Source organism: Channa argus, chromosome 1, assembly GCF_033026475.1.
Source record: "Channa argus isolate prfri chromosome 1, Channa argus male v1.0, whole genome shotgun sequence".
NCBI lineage: Eukaryota > Metazoa > Chordata > Actinopteri > Anabantiformes > Channidae > Channa > Channa argus.
The window spans coordinates 51598292-51621361 of NC_090197.1; the positions used below are offsets into that span (position 1 = coordinate 51598292).

General features: G+C 44.4%; 1 protein-coding gene across 19 annotated transcripts in view; it reads left to right on the plus strand.

Moving 5' to 3' along the window:
• LOC137098559 (NACHT, LRR and PYD domains-containing protein 12-like) overlaps positions 1 to 23070 on the plus strand; it is an 89566-nt gene that overhangs the window by 32464 nt on the left and 34032 nt on the right. For 5 of the 19 annotated variants that reach the window (XM_067475063.1, XM_067475054.1, XM_067474993.1 and 2 more), the window contains exons 5-6: positions 21349 to 21480; positions 22765 to 22937. The exons of 12 other annotated variants lie outside the window; for them this stretch is intronic. In XM_067475063.1, the coding sequence (XP_067331164.1) occupies positions 21349 to 21480; positions 22765 to 22937 (305 nt within the window). Of the gene's footprint in view, positions 1 to 12402; positions 12633 to 18456; positions 18597 to 21348; positions 21481 to 22764; positions 22938 to 23070 lie in introns of those variants that run through there. 2 more of the 19 variants (XM_067475018.1, XM_067475028.1) reach the window with 2 other exon arrangements.

Below are 23070 nucleotides of genomic sequence, written 5' to 3' on the forward strand. Positions count from 1 at the left end.
GCACAGGGAGTCATGTGTGGAACCAGAGCTCGGAGACCAGTGGTTCATTAGAACACCATCATCTAGCAGGTAAGACACAAACTTTTCACATGTGAGATTTTTCCTTTGGGACCAACAGTGAGGTCTTCACTCCCCACGCCACAATATCTGAACCGCAGTAAGACTGAGCTGAGAAGGGCAACACATCCCCACGAATCAGGGACTGTTTTGCACCGGTATCTCAAAATAGTGATTGGCACTTGACTTTTCTCTCCCACCAGAGAAACAAAACCATGACAGACAAAAGGTTTAAAATCTTCATCACCTTTGTTATTCCCAGGCCCCACTGAAGGTGTGGAGAGCGGCCTGCTTTGTATTAGAGCTATGGGTGATGGAGATTTTGTAATTTTGGACTCTTTTCTTTTTAGGATGGGACAGACAGCTATGAGGTGACCCTGCTCATGACAGTAATAACACTCGCGTGTTTCAGAAGCATCTATGTTGGGGATTTTCTTTTACTTCCAGAAGAGACCAAATCACGACGAACTGGGGAAGTGAACACATTTTTATGAGTTCACGCAGATCACCCCAGGTTTTAATCTTACTAGCCTGACACCATTTGTCAAACAGAACGCAAACTCTACATATGTCTGTGTGGAAGTTTTTTCACATGTCCTAAATCTCTGTCTGTAGGCCTCCGGAACCAGCTCATCTGCATGAAGAACAGTAGCTTTTATTTTGTCATAGTCCAAACTGTCTTCAATAGACAAAGAAGCACATACTTCCTGGGCTTTGCCCACAAATTTACACTGAAGCAGCAGAGGCCACACAGTCTTTGGCCACTTTAACGTAGCCGCTATACGTTCAAAGCCATTGAAGTAAGAATCAACCTCTGATTCTCTAAACGGCGGAACGAGTGCAATGTGCCTACTCACGTCAAATCTGTCTTCACGGCCACATAAGGGGGACGGAGGTGCAGGACAGGCAGGTACAGCGGCTCCCCGCTCTGTCTCCAGAGCCTTCACCTTTAACAGCATGGCCTCCACCTCCCTTATCCGCAGGGTTCATTTTAATTCCTCCACGGTCCTGCCAGGATGGAGTGGTAGGTCTTGGAGTGCGGCAGGAGAACCAGCTAATTCACCCAGCTCAACTTCCCCGAAGGGTGTCGGCTGGACAAAAAAAAAACCCTTTCCATCAGCTTTTCTGTGAGGAGCTGTTTCAGTTCCTCTTTTTTGCATTTAAAGACTCACACACATCAAAAAAGTCTGCTATTAGAGTCAAATCAGCTTTGCAATATCTGTCCAACTAGTCTCTCGTTGGATTAGTTGTGAACTCCTCTAATTTACAACTAACTAGCTAATACCTACACCAAAAGAGAAACAAAGTGAGTTAAATCAGAACGGACGAGCCCCCAAATCATGTTAGGCCCCTGGTCTAGGGCAGTGGTCCCCAACCTTTTTATCACCGCGGACTGGTCAACCCTTGACAATTTTACTGCGGCCCGTCAGATAAGACTTCTGCATGTTGGTGTGCCCGCTAATACTCACAAGCTCTACTCCTCTCCTCTCGACCACTGCCCTAACGCTCTCTGACTCTGGTCGCTATGATAACGTTTAAACATCCCTTCAAAATAAGATACAGATACGCCACAAAAACGAATATAAAGAACAATTTATTTTCATGAAATTTTTAACTCACGATATCGACAAATTATGGGAGTCCTGAGCTTGTTTCTCTGCAACGAGACTGTCCCATCTGGGAGTGACGGCAGACAATGACACCCGAAGTCTGTTGCTTAAGTCCAGTCTGCTCCGTTGTTTGGTTTTGGTTGCTGTCACTGCAGAAAACCCCGCTTCACACAGACAGGATGTCGGAAATGGCAACAGGGCTTTCAGTGCTGCGGTGGCGATCACAGGGTTTTCTGCCATGACTTTAATCCAGAACACCGGCAGAGTTGCTGTCTCAAACATTGGCACATTGCACTCATTGCACCCAAACTAACCCACTAGCCAGGCCGTTACACAGCCCCCCCCCTTAAGAGGGTTCAGTGTCCCCACAACCCTCAGTCGCTCCAAAGCCCCACAACAAAGTCTCTTAACTGTCCCGGCAGGCGTCGAACATGCAGTCCGGTAGGCCCACAGGACCAGAGGTAGGTGCTGGTCCCAGTCCTTCTGATGCCTACTGGTTAGGATAGCAAGCTGGGTTGCCAGGGTGCGATAAAACTGCTCCACCAGTCCATAGCTCTGAGGGTGGAGTGGCGTGGTCTTTTTCACCCCAAGCCGCTGGCACACCTCAGCAAACAGCCGGCTTTCAAAGTTCCGCCCTTGATCACTGTGCAGTTCGTCTGGTACCCCGAACCGGGAGAACATGTCATCTTCCAGGCACTGAGCCGCTGTGGTGGCAGTCTGGTCCGGCACTGCATACGCCTCGGGCCACTTTGTGAAATAGTCCATTGCAACCAGGATGTAATGGTTGCCGGCCTCAGTAGTGGGAAAATGGCCCAGGATATCGACGCCGACCCTCTCCATGGGCGCCCCAACCAGGTACTGCTGCAGCGGCCCTCGTGAGTGCTGGCTGGGTCCTTTTTGTGCTGTGGAGTCGTCACAGCAGTGGACGTGAAGCTTAGCGTCCTGGCGGCAGCCTGGCCAGTTGAAACGCTGTCGCAGACGGCGCACCGTCTTGGAGTTCCCGAAATGGCCAGCCCCGGCCGACCCATGAACCCACCGGAGTACCTCCGACCGAAAAGCGCCGGCGACCAGGAGCTGCAGGCGGTCAACCCCCCCACCTGGCGCCCGCCACCACCGGTAGAGGATACCATCGCAGAGCTCCAGGCTGTCCCACTGCAAGTGAAGTATCTTGATCTCTGGCCCTTTTGCTGAAATGGCCGGCCATTCCGGTCGTTGTCGAGTCTCCAGCCAGCTTCGAACCTCAGCCAGCACCGGATCAGTCTCTTGGTGCTGCCACAGCTGCTCTCTGCTGAACGGTGACGCCCGGCTTAGCCGCAGCTGATGATGGCCCTAGCTCTCGTTCTTCATGGCGATGACAGTAGCGGCACTCGTCTGAAAGACAGGGGCGTCGGGAGAGTGCTGGATCTCGTAGTCATATTCCTGGAGGATCTCCAGCCACCTTGCCACCTGGCCCTCGGGCTGCTTAAAGTTGAGCAGCCAGGTCAGAGAGGCGTGGTCGGTCCTCAAGGTGAATCTGGTGCCAAGAAGATAAGGTCTGAAGTGTCGTACAGCCAGGACCACTGCCAACAGTTCTCGCCTAGTTACACAGTAGTTGCGTTCAGATTGTGGCAAAGTCTTTCACAAACCTCCTGTAGTAGGAAGCTAGGCCAAGGAAACTCCTCAGCTCTCTCGTGGTGGTTGGCTGGGACCACTCCTTAATTGCGGCCACCTTTACCTGGTCCGTGGTCACCCCACGCTCGCTGACCACGTGCCCCAGGAACTGAGTCTCTCTGGCCAGCAAGTGGCATTTCGCTGGGTTAAGCCGCAGTCCAGCCTGACATATGGCCATGAAGACTCCTGCGAGGTTGTTGATGGCGTCCTCGAAGCCCTTGGCGTGCACCAGCAGGTCGTCCAGGTAGACCACGCAGCGCCTCCGTGGAATGTCCTTGAGAACCTGTTACTCCTGCACAAGTAGATTATCTTGTTGACAATTCTGCAGCCTCACTACGTACAATACTCGATAGTGTTGCCCCTCTAAAAAAGAAGGCAGTAAACCAGAAGAGGCGATCTCCATGGTATAGTTCACAAACACGCAACTTAAAACAGGAAACACGAAAGTTAGAAAGGAAGTGGCGTTTCAGAAATTTAGAAGCATCTCATTTAGTCTGGAAAAACAGTTTAAAAATGTACAAAAAAGCTCTCAGTGATGCCAGAACAGCATATTATTCATCATTAATAGAAGAAAACAAGAACAACCCCCGGTTTCTGTTCAGCACTGTAGCCAGGCTGACTAAGAGCCATAGTTCTGTTGAGCCTACTATTCCCTTAACTTTGAGCAGCAATGACTTCATGACCTTCTTTATGAATAAAATTGTAGCTATTAGAGAAAGTATTCACCAGATCCTCCCCCCAAAAATTACAGATAGATCTTCATGTACAGCAGTGCTAGAATCATGGATAAGGCCCCAATCCCTGTTAGACTGCTTTTTACCCATAGATCTCTCTGAGCTAACTTCAATTATTACCTCATCTAAACCAACAACCTGTCTGCTAGACCCTATTCCAACTAAGCTGCTCAAGGAAGCTTTACCCTTAATAGATACGTTCATATTAGATATCATCAATCTATCTTTAGAAACAGGCTATGTACCACAGGCCTATAACGTAGCTGTAATTAAACCATTACTTAAAAAACCCTGTCTTGACCCAGGTGTTTTAGCCAATTACAGACCAATATCTAATCTCCCCTTTATTTCTAAAATAATTGAAAAAGTAGTCGCAAAACAATTATGTGATCACCTGCATAGGAATAATTTGTATGAACACTTTCAGTCAGGATTTAGAGTTCATCATAGTACAGAAACAGCACTGGTAAAAGTCACCAACGATCTTCTCATGGCCTCAGATAATGGACTCATCTCTATACTTGTTCTGTTAGATCTTAGTGCCGCATTTGATACCATTGATCATAACATTTTATTACAGAGACTGGAACATGAAATTGGAATTACAGGAACTGCACTAGGTTGGTTTAAATCTTATCTGTCTGATAGATTTCAATTTGTTCATGTTAATGATGAATCCTCCATGCACACAAAGGTTAGCTATGGAGTTCAACAAGGCTCTGTGTTAGGACCAATACTTTTTACTTTATATATGTCTCCTTTAGGCAACATTATTAGAAAACACTCCATAAATTTCCACTGTTATGCTGATGATACCCAGCTATATTTATCTATGGAACCAGATGAAAATAATCAGTTAATAAAGCTTCAAGCATGCCTACAAGACATAAAGGCCTGGATGTCCCACAATTTTTTACTTTTAAACTCAGACAAAACTGAAGTCATAGTATTTGGGCCCAAAAATCTCAGAGATATGATGTCCAACCATATTGTTACTCTAGATGGCATAAGTCTGGCCTCCAGTACTACTGCAAGGAACCTTGGAGTTATTTTTGATCAGGATCTGTCCTTTAAGTCACATATAAAACAAATCTCTAGAACAGCCTTCTTCCACCTACGAAACATTGCCAAAATTAGGAGCATACTGTCTCAAAGTGATGCCGAAAAACTGGTCCATGCATTTGTTACTTCTAGGTTGGACTACTGTAATTCCCTACTTTCAGGATGCCCCAGTAACTAAAGAGCCTGCAATTAATCCAAAATGCTGCAGCAAGAGTGCTGACTGGAACTAGCAAGAGAGATCATATTTCACCTTCACTAGCTTCTCTCCATTGGCTTCCCATTAAATTTAGAATAGAATTTAAAACCCTGCTTCTTACATATAAAGCTCTGAATGGTCAGGCTCCATCATATATAGAAGATCTCATAGCACCATATCATCCCAGTAGACCACTTCGATCTTAAAATGCAGGCCTACATGTGGTTCCCAGAATTTCCAAAAGTAGAATGGGAGGTAGAGCCTTTAGCTATCAAGCTCCTCTCTTGTGGAACCAGCTCCCAGTTCAGATTCGGGAAGCAGACACCCTCTCTACTTTTAAGTCTAGGCTTAAAACCTTCCTCTTTAATAAAGCATATAGTTAGTTATAGTTATGCTGCCATAGGCTTAGACTGCTGGGGGACCCACCCCCCAATGCACTGAGCTCCTTTCCTCCTCTTGACCATCTCTCCTCTCCTCTCACCCCGCAATTGTCACCACTGTATGTCATTAACTCTGTGTGTTCTCTCCCGTAGTTGTCTTTGTCCTCCTCTGTCCCCCTCTCTCTGTCCCTTTCTGCAGGTGTCCCCCAGCTTTGAAGCTGTGTGTCTTCCAGCGTGCAGCTACTGGTCCTACCAATCTGCCCGATGTTTTGTTGTTGCTTTTTGTTGCTCTGTTCTTTTCTCTCTCCCCTTTCCACTCACCCCAACCGGTCGAGGCAGATGGCCGTCCACCCTGAGCCTGGTTCTGCTGGAGGTTTCTTCCATTAAAGGGAGTTTTTCCTCTCCACTGTTGCCTATGGCTTGCTCCAGGGGGAATTGTTGGGTTCTCTTTAAATATCTTTATAATCTTGACTTGGCATTTCACCAGCACCAGTCTATGGGGCTTCAGGCGAATGGGGGGGCGCATCGCCAGTGTCAATGTGATGCTGCACCAGACCTAGTGCAGTCCTCGTCCTTGGCAGCAAAAATGTCCATAAAGTCCTGCAGCAGCCTGCTCAGCTGCTCCCGCTTTGCTGCATCAAGGTGTCCTCCACTCCGCTGCTCTAGCTCTGCAACAGCGGCATCAGAGGGAGGTACAGAGGCAGGAGGGGGCGGCTGTTCAGGTTCACTTGGCCTGGCTGTGCAATGGTCTCTGTGAGGCTGCTGGGGTGTGCTGGTCCTGGCTGTGCAGCTCCCACGGCGTCTCTGTTGCCTCTCCTGCCTGACCTGGGCTGGAGAGCGATGGTCTCTGTGAGGCTGCTGGGGTGTGCCGGTCCTGGCTGTGCGGCTCCCACGACGCCTTAGGGATTCTCCAGCAGCACCCCGGCCTGACCGGAGGGTTATGGTCTCCATACCGAGGCAGATAGCAGACCCCAGCACTTCGATGCACGCCCCCAGCGGGCCAGCAGATCCAGACCAACAATGCACTCCTCTCTAATGTCCGTGAGCCAAAACTCATGGCTCATCTGTTGCGCCCCCACCACCACAGGTAACAGTTTCTTGCATGGCATAATTGTCTTTTCTCCCGTCACTGTGAGCAGTTCAGTAGTGGTGGGGGTCCAGTCCTTGGGGAGAGGACCAGCGGTCCCTGGCAGTACCCCCCGCCGCACTAAGCAGATGGTGGATCCTGTATCCACTAGCGCACTGCAGAGCGGCCCCGCGATGACACAGTCTAAATACAGTCCCAAAGCGGCTCCGCAGCGTCCCACTGTGGGGCAGTCTATTTGGAGGGGTGGTTGGGAGCGGGATGAGGGGTCCCTAACTGCCTCATCCCGTATCTGTTTCCCGTTAGTGGTTCAGCTCTGGGGCGGGGGCTTGCGGCTAGGCAGTCTCTGGCAAAATGCCCCGGCTCCCCGCAGTGGTAACAGCGGTCGTCCCTTGACCGTCGCCGTGTGACAGCTTGCTGGGCCCGACTGGTCCCCTCTCCCTCCAAGCTGTCACCAGCGGCCTCCCAGCTGGCTGCGCTGACTGGCCTGTGCCAGGACGGGGATCAGCCTGGTGCTGACCCAGCCCCCAGCACCTCCTTCGCACGCTCAGCTTGCTTCAGGGCCTCATCCAGTGATTGGGGCGTGGCCAGGCGGACATGTTGGCGAAGCCGCTCCGGTGCTAACCCCTGCAGAAAGGAGTGGAGACTTAGTTCCTCTCGGGCTGCAGCTGGGAAGGTGGGGTAGCCGCGCTGGGTGTAGAGCTGCACGTCAGTGGCGAAGGCCCCTAAGCTCTCTCCATCTTGTCTGTAGCGTCCAGCTAGCTGTTCTCTGCTCTGCTCAACAGAGGTCCTCTGCCCGAAGCGCTGTTTGAAAGCAGCAGTGATGGCTCGGAGCTCCCGACGATCCTCTGGGAGTAGGTCAGCGAGCACTTGCAAGGCAGGACCCTCCAGGGCCAGGACAAACTCTAACACCATCCCTGTCTGACCTAAGCATCCAAATACATACAAAACCAAATGACAGGGTGTCTAACCTGAACTCCTCACCCAAAACAGGAGAAATATTAGTAACATAAAAGGGCTTCTCCCTCCTATGGTGGCTACCTGGTGCTCAATATGTACAGTGAATTATATTTATAAGTATTTACAGAAATGTCCCAAAAAAAAATCAAAAACAACAAAGTTCAAAGAGCTCTGTGATTCGATTCAAGTCCAAACACAATGCTGGGTTTGTTGGGACAGACAGTCAGTTGGAGATGCCCAATCCATGACGACCACCTGTGGCTCACCCCCCCTCAGACACACCCACACAAAACACTGAGGAGGAGGAGAAAAAGACAACACACGTAATGACTCAGGTCATAACAAGAAGTTTACTTAAGTAGGGGATTGGAAAATAAACATTCATCCAGACACTTTTCTTAGTTGTAGTCAGTCTTAGGTCATCAGAGTACAATAACTAAATCAATCAGGATAAATGATGCTTTCACTGTTTAGCTGTTGGTAAATGAACCTGAAAGAGTTCAGTTAATACAACCTGACCATAGTCTCACTTGTGGACTGTGGAGAAGAAGAAACACTGTCTCCTTCTCCTTCTGTATGTACCATAGATAAGTCTATGGTCAAGGACCATTTTAAGACATTACCACAGAGGGACTTCTCCAGTTCTCTACAATCTGATGGACATAAGTATGAATCAGAATCAGAATGACCTGTTCAATAAATGAAGAGTGTGGATCTGTTGTGTAAATGAGACCAAAAATATTGTTTTTTCCACTAAAATAAGAATCCACAAACAGAACAGATTTGACAGATTTGTATTTTTATTCTAAGACAACAAACAGAGAACCAGGAAGTAAAGTTTGACACATATGCACAACATCCAGTTGGTGATGCTGTCAGCTCGCTCTCATTGGCTGTTGCAGGTTTTTCCCTTTGCTCTACAGGATTTCAAGGTGTTTTTATGAAAGCTGATATTGGACATTGATTTTGGAGCCTGGCTTTTGGTGTCTCAGTGTCTCCAGTGATTTGCAGTATGTGCTCAGTGTTACACATTCTGATCCTGACCCTGTGTCTTCACAACTGATCTGACTTCTTGTTACTGAGACGTCATCAGATGCTTTGGAAAACCTCAGTCAGTGTTTGTCTTTCACTTTCCAGGCCTTCTGGACAAGTGTCAAATCAACGTGTTGTTGATGATTGTCCCTTATTTTGCACTTCTACGGCCAGGTGAAACCTAGAATCTCTCCAGAGGGTTCTGGGTCTACCCTGGGGTCTCCTACCAGCTGGACATGTCTGAAAGACATTTAATGTGAGTCCCCCAGTGTGTGCACTTGGACCAGGTCTCATTGATCCATATGATCACAATGATCACAGGTTAACAATAGTACTGATTGTTCAATGTCATGATTTTGTTCTGTGACGTCAAATAACAAAACAAGGCAAAGCTTCAGTGTCCTACTTTTACTGAAATCACTCTGTAAATAACTCATCTTGTCCCAGTCTCTGAATGGTGACGTTAGAGAAGAATCTAGAAGAAGAAAATGGAAAATATCCATGTTAGCGGTCGTCTCCTGCCACTAACTGAGGATGTGTCTTTGTCTCTACAAACTGTCCAAACTGGAGCTCATGAAGCTTGAACTGGTTTTTGATGCTTTGTAGTTTTGCTTCCATGAGATGTTGCTTTCAGCTGCCATCAACAATGGCTGATGTCACTCAGTCACATATCATGTAGAGTTCTGTACTCAAACAGCATCATCTGAATAGAGCAGATGGATTCGATTCAAACTCACTAAAGATTGTAGTGACTCATGTAGAGCAGGATGATCATTTACTGTGTGACACAGGTTTGATTTGTCAAATGCTGCCTCACAGCACTGCTCACTCAGCCTGTCATGCAATGGTCCACACGTCAGCCACTGACCTCAACAGAGTTGAGTTGACAGCTTCTGTTTAATATCACGTGTTAGTTGTGTCTGATGTCGTGCTGTCGTTGTGCTGCTTTGAACACGTGAAAAAATAATGTTCTGTTTATTTGATTCATAAATCATTTGGATGAAGAAGCTTTCCTTCATGGTGTGGTCTCCCTTTGCTTGGGACTTCTTGGCGTTTGGAAACATAATAGATGAAAAACATTATCTATAATAATGTAACATCATCTTCTAATAGACTGGGAGTGAGCTTGTGCTGTGAGGTCCTTGCCTCCACGTGCTTCTGTGCATGAAATGCAGTTTGTTCTAAGCAATAATATCCAGTGTCTACAGTCTGTACACGATAACACATGAGTCCACTATGAAGCAGGGGCCCAATATCTCAGCTCAGTGGGTTTCTCCCCTGCTGTGAGCCTGCAGTGGAAACTCCTGTGATCCCAGCAGAGCTAAAGGGACTTCAAATAGTCCAAATGGACAAATAGTATTGTTTTGATTTCATTTACGGGTTTTTTCTTACTTATTGATCAGTAGTTTGTGTTTGGTTTTATGGAAGTTCTTTAATTTATTTTCTACTTTTCACATGGAGAGCAGCTGTAAAATAGCTAATAAACAGTGATAGAAATAATTAGACAAATGAAAATGATCACATTCATCCAGTTCTAATTTCTGGCTCTGTGTCTTTACTCTGCATATAGTGATGAACCTAACATGGTCCATCACATCAGCAAATGTGATACAACAGTAAATATTACTACTGTTAGGGGTTTTGTTTTTTTGTTCAAATGCTGCTGGAAAAGTCAGTGACGTCTGGCTGCCAGTGTCAGAGACAATGGTTCACACATCAGCCACTGACTGTAGAAGTTTGAGTAAAGAATCCACATTTTTGTGTTTCCTCCATAAAATCTCTGAGAGCATCAGACCCAGAATAAGCCAAGATATGTGATCCAGAATCCATCAGCACTGGTCCAGAGTGTTGTAGTGTTTTTTCAGTGAGCTGTAGCTGCAGGATCATGAGTGTGTGTCAGACAACAACAACAAGACACACACAGCAGTGAACATGAAGGATTTAAACACAGATGGAGATTTGACTTGGATCAGTGTTGGTTCAGTTTTGTCGTGTGATTTTTATTTTCTTTAACTCAGAGTTACATGTCTTTCTGTTAGACCGCCCGTCCAACCTGTCCACCCCCTTACAGCTGGGATCAGTTTTGGTGCAGTAATGTGGATCAGGATGGTCTTTGCTGCTGTGCCACCACCTTTTTTTCCCCATTTGTCCGTCATCGTCTATTGTATCAAACTTTCCATGTGCAAACAGTAAGAGTCCTTTTTGTTTTCTGTAATTCTGTGTGACTTTCTTTGGCTGCCATCTCTCTCTGACCTTTAACCTTTGCTTATACATTACTGAGCTGTAACCTACTCACTTCCTGTTTATTACAGTCAACATGACAAACAATCCACTGCTCAGTATGTTTGGAAAAGTAACTTCGATGTACTATCCTCCACCTCAAAGGTCATAAACGACTAAACCTTTACATGAAATCTCATAGCAGCTGGTTTCATTGAGTGATGGATAAAGTGTCACTTAGTTCACTCTTTAGTTATAACCAGTGGTTTGAACTACAAACAGCTACTCAGAGGCTCCAGATGGATCAAGGTGAACTTTGGTTTTGTCAAGTAATTTTTTTTTATCCATGTGATGGTTGATAACATGTTGTGTCTGGTGGTGAGTGGATGATTGTTGAACAACCTGAAGCTCCTCTGTTGGTGCAGTATGTGATGATGTGCTGCCACCTGCTGGCTGCTCCCTGTGACTTCCTGTCCACAGAAAACAGCTGATAGCTTCAGCTGGACTTTACAAAAACACTGATGGAGATGCCACTTGAACACTTGAACACACACACACACACACACAAACACACACGCAGCAGCAGCAATCAAACCAATTACAGGTTAATTTATAAAATCACCCATTTACTATAGTGCAACCATATTTTGCCTTATTTTTGTTTAAAATGTTTTTGTGTAAAAGTAAAATGTCTGCACTTTATTCAGTAAAGTTACCGAAGTACATGTAACTGAGTAAATGTATCCTGTTACAGCCCAGTTCCTAATCTGAGCTCAGCCCTGCAGGACTGAGAGTTTCCCTGAAATTAGCCTGTGAGATCAAACCAGTTTATTAATGAGAAAAGATTTTCTCCACAGTCTGAGTGGAGTCACAGTCACAACATGACTGGTGTTTTATTCTTTTCTCTATGACAGAAATCTCATTCTGAATGTGATCAACTTTTTGTTTTAATGTAGCTGCAAATTGAAATGTTTCATATGTCAACTCAGTCTTTGCATTAATGAGGGAATAAAAACACACCTGCCCATAAAACAGCTCAGCATCCTACTGTCCAAATACTTTTGAGTCCATAAAATGGAGGGTTACATATGCAAATGGTTGCAGTCCCAACGTTAAAGCCGACAGTCAGAACATGTCGTGGTTAAAATAAGTGAACACACAGATGTTTCATGTGATGTCCTGAAACAAACCACAAACTTTTCCGTTCAGACATTTTGAGTCGACACGAGTAAAAACTGCTCCTTAGAAACGTCTGAGTGTTCAGCTACTCTTCACACAGGTAAATCACACAAATCTTCACTGGCTGGTTTGTTTCACCCTGTTCATTAAAGTTTTTCACTTTCAGCTTTTGAAATTTCACTTTTGAATATTTCCTCTATAAAATCGATGGTCGGTACAGAAAAAGCTGTGTGTTTCTGCTCACGTCTTGATTCCAGCTCTAAAAGGTTTGAGACACACTAACTTAATCCTGAGCTCTACTTCATTTGTCCTTTTTAAAGCAGCTCAGTGCAGCTCTGCTCTTCCTCAATGTGACTCTGTGGTTTCCTGTACTTTTAAGGGAAGAACAGCACAGAAACTGAAAGTGTGCAGTTAGTCAAGACTCCATTTTAAATCGATCAACAACAGGAAACCTGAGGCTGAATCCGGGTGAGTGTTAATGCAACATCATTCCTACAGTCCAACATGAGCTCTATAGAAGCAAAGAGAAGCTGGATCAGGCTGTGTGACTGAGTCCACATCCAGCAGTGTTTGCGTTTTCTGTGTTGTGTCTCTTTGGTTGACTTGTTTGTCACAGTTGTGTTGTGGACGTGTCCAGCACCTCTGTTTGGACATATATATACAGCAACATAGGGCCCTTGTGACATCATTAGGGATATTATGGCTTATAGCTTTGAATATTTTGGATAACAGAACTTAGTGGTTTCCATTTTATTTCAGTTTTTTCTGTGTTGTGTATCTACGTAATGCATAGAAGGAGCCAGGACTAAAAATCAGCAGTGTCTCCCAGACTGTGTTTGAGGTGGAAAATGTCTACCACTGGTCCACGGTTCTGTAACTAGTGAGCAAACTACAGTGAAGTGTGATCGTCTAACAAATGAAGAATCATCTTAAGGAAATCGTACTGTCTGGGTGAAACACACACACCCTCTTTTTTTATAGCTAATAAACAGTGATAGAAATAAGTAGACAAATGAAAAAAATGTTTCTGTGATCACATTCATCCAGTTCTAATTTCTGGCTCTGTGTCTTTACTCTGCATATAGTGATGAACCTAACATGGTCCATCACATCAGCAAATGTGACACAACAGTAAATATTACTACTGTTAAGGTTCAGTTTTTTGGTTCAATCTCTATGTGGCTGTGATGCTGATCTGTGTGTGAAGAAATGGAAATGTTGGTGGGGGCTGTACTGGGGGATTATGGATGTATTGGTTTCATATGCTGCTTCTCATCAGTTAAGTTAAAGCTGATTCCTGAGGGCTGCATCCCTGCTGTTCCTTTATCTTTCCACACTCCCCCCTCGTTTAAGAATCTGAGTGACTGAACACACCTGATCCAGGTGATCAGCAGTGGGTAGGGCAGGGACAGTTAAACAGTGTTGCTTAAATATGTTTCTCCATCACTGGTTTTAATGTTAAAACCACCTTTTCATTTAACAAGATGAAGCCAGGAGACATGATCTGTGTGAATAACTCAGACTCATGATTCCTGTAAGAAAAACCACTGAAAGTGTTCAGTTAGTTCAGCCTCCGTTTAGAGTGAAAAGAGCAGGAGGCAGAAACCTGAAGGCTGATGCAGAGTCAGTGGAAGGTGGAGGGAACAACAGCAAAATGTATTTTTCCTTTAGTTGTGACTTGTGATTTCTTTACAGAGTCAGTCACTGGTGATTAGTAAAGTGATCCTGACATTCTGCAGACACAGGGAACAGTAACCTCATGACATCAATGTGGCTCCAGTTTTTGGATCAGGTGCTGCCGTTGCTCTCTGACTGCTAAACCTCAGGGCTTCACATAGACCTGAGACTGTGTGTCATGTGATTTCCTGTAGAGAGGAATGAGAAATGAACAGTGTGCAGATAGTTCAGACTGGACAATTTGAAATCAACCGAGCAGAGAGAAGTAGAAGCTGAGGGAGACACAACATGATTATTCTCCTAGTTAAGTGTCTCTGTGGACTTAAAATGATCCATCTATTCATGCTGATCTGAAGTGTGTGTGTGTGTGTGTGTGTGTGTGTGTTGCTTCCTCTTCTTGGTTTGGATCAGCCTGATGCTCCAGCCATTGAGCCATCAGGCTGCATTGGGACATATAGAGGGCTGCATAGGTTAGGGGCCCTTTTTGGCATCAGTGAATATATTGTGGCTTAACCCTAAAATATTTGAACAGAAATGAATTATTCAAGATTCAACAACTTTATTGATCCCATAGGGAAATTGTGCTGCCTGCTCTGTGTGTGAAAAGTAGAAAAGAAAGGAAAAAATCTTCACCCAAACCAAGACAATGAACAAGTACAAACTACTGATCATAAGTAAGAAAAAACATGTAAATGAAATAAAAACAATACTATTTGTCCATTTGGACCATTTAGTCCCCCTCCTTTTCACAGAATCACCCTCTTCTGAACAGTTGAATCTCCTGTGTTGTTCTGTGGAGAACTTGACTGTGATCAGTCTCTGGCTGAAAGTGCTGCTCTCTGCAGCCAGCTCACAGTGGACTGGGTGGGAGGGAGGAGTTTGGACGACATTCTTCTCTCAGCCACAACATGCAGAGGGTCCAGCTTCTCCCCCCAGAACAGAAGCAGCCCTCCTCATTAGTTTGGCCAGTCTGTTACTGTCTGCTCTGTGTTCTGCATTAAGTGTCCAGGTGGACACCCAGGTATTTGTACTCCAAAACCACTTCCACCCCCTCTCCCCATAGGGAGAGAGGATTGACAGGAGTCCCAGATTTCCTGAAGTCCACCACCAGTTCCTTTGTTTTACTGATACTGAGCTGGAGATGATTGTGCTCACACCAGTTAACCAAACTGTCTACGATGCTGATATCATAATGCTCTGTGACATCTCCACCCTGGATACATCCAACAACCACAGAGGTTGTAGGATGTGTGGCTAAACAAAGTATTGGAACAGTGAGGCCAATTCATCTGTTTGTGTTCTGGGAAACTGTGTGAGTACTGCTGGTACTGGCTGTTACTCAGCAGACTAACCGAACGTTCATGCACAATTTAAAGGAGATTGGTATGAAATTGCCACAATCATCTAATTTGTGTATAATGCAACTTTTTGTCATACTTGCTCCTGGTTTTTGTTGTTAATGCTGTTTCATTGGTCAAATCAGGCTTTGCTTTGATTTGCACAATACAAAGACAAATAATCTTACTTTTTACGTTTTTCAGAAAATGATTTGTCAAGTGAGTGTGTATCTTAGTGTCTTCTACTGTAATCAGTGTGTAATCAGTGCCACCTGTTGATCCCCCTGCTGTCTCCCCATTGGTTGGGAGGAGAGCAGATCAAGTCAAGTGGCTTTTATTGTCATTTCTACTATACACGGTGATACACAGTACACAGTAGAAACGAGATAATGTTACTCCAAGAACCAAGGTGCTACAAAACAACACAAGCTATGTAAAGTGCATCGAGTGCAACCTAGTGCAAACAGTGCAAACAAAAAACAGTACAGACAGACAGTGTAGACAGACAACACAAAATAACACAGGACAGGACACATAACCTAAGACAGTGCCAACCAGTAAACCTACCGTATACTATTTTACAGTACAGTACAGTACAGTCAAGTGTGCTAAAGGTACAAAAAAAGCAGCATGTAAACAGTATAGTGCATTTAAATGTCCAGCATGTAAACAGTGCAATTGCAGTGGAATGTGCAAAAAACAGCAGGTAAACAGTGTAGTGCGGTAAATGTAGAATGATAAAAGTAAATAAATAATAAATAAGTGGTGGTGGAATGAATTGAGATGAGGAGTCTGATGGCTTGCGGGAAAAAACTGTTGCATAGTCTGGATGTGGTGGCCCGAATGCTTCGGAACCTCTTCCCTGATGGCAGGAGTGTGAAAAGTGTGTGTGATGGGTGTGTGGGGTCGTCCACAATGCTGTTGGCTTTGCGGATGCATCGTGTTGTGTAAATGTGCATAATAGAGGGCAGAGAGACTCCGATGATCTTCTCAGCTGTCCTCACTATCCTCTGTAGGGTCTTGCGATCCGCGACGGTGCAGTTCCCAAACCAGGCAGTGATGCAGCTGCTCTCGATGCTCTCAATGGTCCCTCTGTAGAACATGGTGAGGATGGGGGGAGGGAGATGGGCTTTCCTCAGCCTTCTCAGGAAGTAGAGATGCTCCTGGGCTTTCTTGGTGATGGAGCTGGTGTTGACTGACCAGGTGAGGTTGTCCGCCAGATGAACACCAAGGAATTTGGTGCTATTGACTATCTCCACTGAGGATCCATCAATGATCAATGGAGAATGGTCGCTCTGTGCTCTCCTGAAGTCCACAACAATCTCTTTGGTTTTGTCAACGTTCAGAGACAGGTTGTTTGCTCCACACCAGGCTGTTAACCGTTGCACCTCCTCTCTGTAAGCTGACTCGTCGTTCTTGCTGATTAGACCCACCACGGTCGTGTCATCGGCAAACTTGATTATGTGGTTCGAGCTGTGCATTGCTACACAGTTGTGCGTCAGCAGAGTGAACAGCAGAGGGCTGAGCACACAGCCCTGAGGGGCTCCAGTGCTCAGTGTGGTGGTGCTGGAGATGTTGTTCCCGATCCGGAGTGACTGGGGTCTCCCAGTCAGGAAGTCCAGAATCCAGTTGCAGAGGGAGGTGTTTAGGCCCAGTATGCTCAACTTCTCGATCAGGTGCTGAGGGACGATTGTGTTGAATGCTGAGCTGAAGCCAATGAACAGCATTCGTACGTATGAGTCCTTATTGTCCAGGTGGGTGAGGGCCAAATGGAGGGTCGTGGAGATGGCATCGTCCGTGGAACGATTTGGACGATACGCAAACTGCATGGGGTCCAGGGAGGTTGGGAGTTGGGACTTGATGTGCCTCATGATGAGCCTGTCGAAGCACTTCATCACGATGGGTGTGAGGGCGACGGGACGATAATCATTGAGGCAGGAGACAGTAGACTTCTTAGGCACGGGAACAATGGTCGTTGTCTTGAGGCACGTAGGAACAACGTTGCTGCTCAGGGAGATGTTGAAGATGTCTGTAAAGACATCCGCTAGCTGTTCTGCGCACTCCCTGAGCACTCTGCCAGGAATGTTGTCTGGTCCAGCAGACTTCCGTGGGTTAACTCTGCATAGAGTTTTCCTCACTTCAGCTGTGGTTAGACAGAGCACCTGGTCACTGGGAGGAGGAGTGGACTTCCTCGCCTTCACGTTGTTCTGTACCTCGAACCGGGCGTAGAAGTGGTTCAGCGCATCTGGGAGGGAGGCATCACGGTCACAAGCAGGTGAAGTTGTCTTGTAGTTCGTGATCGCCTGAATGCCCTGCCACATGCGCCGGGTGTCTCCGCTGTCTTCGAAGTGGTCGTGGATTTTCTTTGAGTGTGCGCGCTTTGCCTCTCTAATGGCACGGGACAGTTTGGCCCTTGCTGTTCTCAAGGCCGTCTTGTCCCCTGTTCTGAAGGCAGCGTCTCTTTGTTTCAGCAGCGCACACACATTGGCATTTATCCACGGCTTCCTGTTGGAGCGTGTAGTGATGGTCTTGGAGATGGTCACATCGTCAACGCACTTGCTGATGTAGCTGGTTACTGTTGATGTGTATTCCTCCAAGTTGATGGAATCGCCGTTGGTTGCGGCCTCCCTAAACATGTCCCAGTCAGTGCACTCAAAACAGTCTTGAAGAGCAGAAGTAGCTCCTGCTGGCCAGGTTTTCACCTGTTTCAGAACCGGTTTAGAGCGTCTGACGAGCGGTCTGTATGCTGGAATTAGCATAACCGAGATGTGGTCTGAGTAGCCGAGATGGGGGCGGGGCTCCGCACGATACGCGCCGGGGATGTTTGTGTAAACAAGATCCAGCGTGTTCCCTCCTCTCGTTGCAAAGTCCACATGCTGATGAAGTTTAGGGAGCACAGTCCTGAGATTCGCATGGTTGAAATCTCCGGCAATAATAAACAGTCCGTCGGGGTGAGCGTTCTGCAGGTCGCTAATAGCACCGTAGAGTTCACACAGTGCCTCCTTAGCATTAGCGCTGGGGGGAAAGTACACTCCAACAATAAAAACAGTGGTGAATTCCCGTGGTAAATAGAACGATCTGCATCTAACAGTCACGAACTCCACTAGCGATGAGCAGAAACGTGAGACAAGCACAGAGATCTTGCACCATTACGTGTTGATATAAACACACACGCCACCACCGCGAGTCTAACCGCACAGAGCAGCGTTTCTGTCGGCACGAAACACGGTTAGCCCGTCTATCTGGATGGCGGCTTCCGGAACTCTGTTGCTGAGCCGTGAAAACAAAGATGCAGCAGTCTCTGAATTCTCGCTGCGTCGTCCGCTGGAGTCGGATGTAGTGTAGTTTATTGTCCAGGGAGCAGACGTTGGGGATGAAGAGATGAAGGAGTTGATTCTCTTTTGGTTGGAGGTTAGAGGTAACACTAGTCTGCTGTGTGAGTGAGACTTCAGCATAAATAGACTGAATGTTTGAGGATGTTGTGATGGACTTAATGAATGTTCTCCTTTTTTAGCATTGTTACAATGTGGCCACACAGCATTTTATATAGTCTGCTGTGTGTGGGGGATATAGGTGTAGGTTTGGTTTTATGGTGCAAATATAATTATTTTAAAGTAATGAGATTAAACTTAATGATTTAATGTTTTGGTGTAAAACATCTCTTCCCTGTCCTAAACCGTTCCGGGTAATCAGTAGCCTTAATTCCCTCTGTGACTGACATTTAATATTGTAGCAACCCACGGTTTATGGGAGCTAACTGTGGGAGGCGGTGAAGCTAAAGCTAAGGCTAACCCTAACTAACTTAGCTAACCTAATTGGCTAGCTTCGGTGCTAGCAAGCTAACATCAATGAACAGTTCAAAATGGCAGGCGGAATGGAGAACACTTGCGCCCCATACACCGCACGACCCCAAGTGCCTCGAGCTGTTTGACATAAGCAATCACAACACAACTCTTGCCCCTTTTTTTTTTTTTTTTTTTTTACTCTGTTGTGAGAGGTAGCTGAGCTTTATTTTGAACACATCCACAAGTAGCCGATCACCGTGAGGGCCATTCATACACCCATCACCTTCCCTCACGGTGCCGGCTAACACATACACTTTACATAACAAACCTAAACATGTGAACACACCTAATAACACTGACTGTAACGTAATCATTTAACAACATTTAACATTTAAGCAATTAAAGCACAGAACTATTCAGAACACATTTACCCATAATTCCCTCGGGGCAGATTGCATCCGCCCCCACACTAACCCACTTGCTGGGCCGTTACAATATGTTTCACTGGTTGTATTCACGAGTAGATTGAAGGGCTGTGTGTTTCTTATAAATCGTGACTTTGTTGTGTAGTGGTTTGTCTAAATCATCACATGTGTGTATTTCTTCATCAGACAGGAGGGTTATTGTATATGATGAGCTGCATGGGACTGTGACTAGGGTTGTAATTGTTTGGGTATTTAATACAATATTAAATATTGTGAGTTTAATTTTTGATTTGTAAAATATGACTATAAAAGTGCTAATCATTGAAAAGGTGAATGAACCTTGGAAATAATACTGTGTATATAATTATACTGCAGTATAAAATGTCCCTCCAACTTTTCTCCAGTTACAGATAAAGTGCATGGCTCCAGAGAGATTTGGCATTGAAGGGCAGAATCTTGCTTTCAAAGGCTGAAGGTGTCTCCAGACGCTGTCTTTATATGTAGATGACACTACTTTGAAAAATGACACAATGTTCCTGGATTTTGTTTGGAAGAGGAGAATTCATTATATTACGACGTGTGTATTAATGAACAAAGGGGAGTGTGGTGCTATGAACGTACTTGATTTTTTACAAATTTTACATAGTTTCTCTGAGCTTATTCAGTTCCTGTATCTCCAAGGGAATAATGTCTTGTTCTTGATGAGGTTCCTTCTAATGTGGTCATGCTGTTCAAAGGATTTTCTGTCTCTGCTCCTGTTTCAGACATTGATCCCAGACAAACCAATGTAGCAAAGATGTGTTTCCCAGTCAGTCACTGAGACAATAAGAAAGAAAACTTCCTGTAACTGTTCCTCATGTGAGGTCTTACTGGGATGGTATTATCCATAACTTGCCTTGGAAAAAAGTTTAGAATCCTACCTGACAAATAAATTTGAACTAAAAACAAAAAGAAATCTCTCTAATTGTTTTGTACCTGTGATTATACTGTGTTTCAGTCTGATGTCCTAACTTTCAGTAAAATAACATTTTCAATAATTTCAACTTTTCTTTAAGATTTTTTTTCTGAATATTTAATTACATAGAATTCAACTTTATTTATATGGCGCCAATTCATAACAAAGTTACTTTACAGAATGAAGTGAAGACTATACAGATGTGTAGAACCAGAACGGGGCTCAGGGTGGGCAACAACAGAACATCTGGCAGGTTTTTAGGACCAGTAGCTGCACACTGGAGAAACACACAGCTCCAAAGCCGGGGACACCTGCAGAAAGGGACAGAGAGAGGGAGACAGAGAGGGACATAGACACAAAGTGAAGAGGAGAGTGACCAATATTTTCTAATACATTTTATATTTGCTAAATTCTATATTCATAAATGTGAATTTACTAATAACCCAAGTGAAGTGTGAGACAGGGTGAGTGTTAATCCAACATTCTTCTTATTTTACTTTCAAAGTCTCTGAGTCAGTTTGTCCCTGTGGACACAACACACACTGTCCACTGCTGTTTATACAGAGAGACTCAGAGAAAATGAGCAACTTGTACTGTGTGTTACCTCCTGGTTATTGAGCTCAGTTACTCCTGTCAGTTTATAGAAATTTTTGTTGAAATGTTTCTAATGTGGTCAGATGATTGTTTGAATCACATAAATCTGCTGCTGTTTGTATGATATGAACTTACTGATGATAAATGTAATGTTTGATTAAGACGTAATGATCATAATGAGCTTTGTGATTATACTGCAGGCAAATACCAACATTTCTACTAAAACCCTTTTTAATTCAAGCTGTTGATCATGAAAACATCATGTTAAAGCTGATAATACACACAGACAGACTCATGAGAAGAAGCTGCTACAACAGAAACTGTTCTTAGAAATTAATTTCTGTTGATCAAAAGTAAGAAAGCAGTGGTGCAGTAACATCTGTGTGCTTCTTCCTTTTTGTCATTTCCCAGAGCTGATGTTCAGAAGATGGAGGAAAAGGACAGAACAGAGTCTTCAGGATCCAGCTGTCTGTCTATGAAGAGTAACTGGTCCAAACACGAGCCTCCAGACTATAGTAATGGACCTGGACCCTCAGACACAAAGTAAGAGACTGAAGATGACTCAGTGAGCAGGAAGATAAACTTCTGCTCTGTTTTATCAGTTGCTCTTCACTGTTACCAACAACAGACATTTCATTAGAGATGATGATCAGGAGGAGTTTATGTCTCCAACTTAAAGCTGTAGGGGTTTTGTTTCAGAGTATTTTAGTTTATTTCTAATAAATCTTAAAGTAGTAACTTTACTTTTGTGAACCTGCTGGTGAAGCTTTTCTTTAACAAACTGAGGGTTTCTCTCAGTCCCTTTTTGCTGAGTCTGAAGAATCTGTCCGTCTCATTCATTCATACAATACTTTTCATATCATACCAATTTCCTGAAGTTTACTTAGTTGTTAATTTTAAACTCCCTATTATTTTATTAATTCTTTTCTTTTATATATACGTGTATATTTATGATTGTATATTTTTTATTTAATAAATAAATCTAAGTTTCATAAACAGGTTTCAAATGATTTATAAATCATTGCATGTACTTATTATATTTTATTACCTGGTAATGGAGATTCTTAATGAAAACTCTTCCAACAATGATAATAATAAAACACTTTAAACACAACTGTAATTGTGTAAGATAAAAAAATAAAAATGAAATACCAACTGAAATCAAGACATATTTAATCAATACAATATTTGATAAATATTTTAAAATCAAACATCCACCTTTTAATCTCTTATATACAACTGATCACATGACTTGTGCAGAGCCCTGAGGGTGTGACATCATGTAAAATCTAAAATGATGACACACATTTCCTCCACTTTATTCGCTTGATGTTATTTCAGAGCAGGTTATGTTTCAGCAGGTTCCAGTGTGATGTTAGAAATGTCAGATCAAGGTCCTTATGTTTATAAGGTTATGTTTAAGAAGACACATATCCTACAGCTGCACAGGATTCTTATTGGGGAATTATTAAAATGTTTCTTCACCATAAAAATAATTTTCCACTCATCCACAGGACGTGTGATCCTCACTTCATCAGCTCATTTGTTGTTTTCCACTTTTCCTGTGAAAACTTGCTGTTGAACTTTGTGTGGATTGTGTCAGACCAACTACCTCTGACCTCTCTGATAAATTTCTGATTAAATGGCAGCTTTCAGTCCACTCTGAGACATGTCTGAGGTTTATGTATAATGAAGTTACACACATCTGCTGAACACTTAGTAGTTACATGTCCAATTTGGAAGGACTGATGTCTGAAAATCAAAACAGTTCTGAAAGAACAAACTGTCAAAATTCATGTCCACATTGAGTTTTCTTAATGTCCACAGAAAGAGGAAGAGGACACAAGTTTCTGTGGAGGAGCAGCTGTCCTGCTGTGCTTTGTGTCAGGACGTCCTGAAGGATCCAGTCTCATCAGGAGACTCCTCCTGTCCCCAGTGTGCAAAAAGATCCAGAACAGGACCTGGACTGAAGACAGTCAGTCAGAACAGGACTGTACAAAGTAAGACTGAACATCTGTCTGCTGATCTTTCTGAAAACTGGAGTTGTTATTTTTTACAGAGACATTTGTTACATCATACAGCACATTTTTGTTGTAATTTTAAATATCAGATATTCTTAGACATTTTTGATTG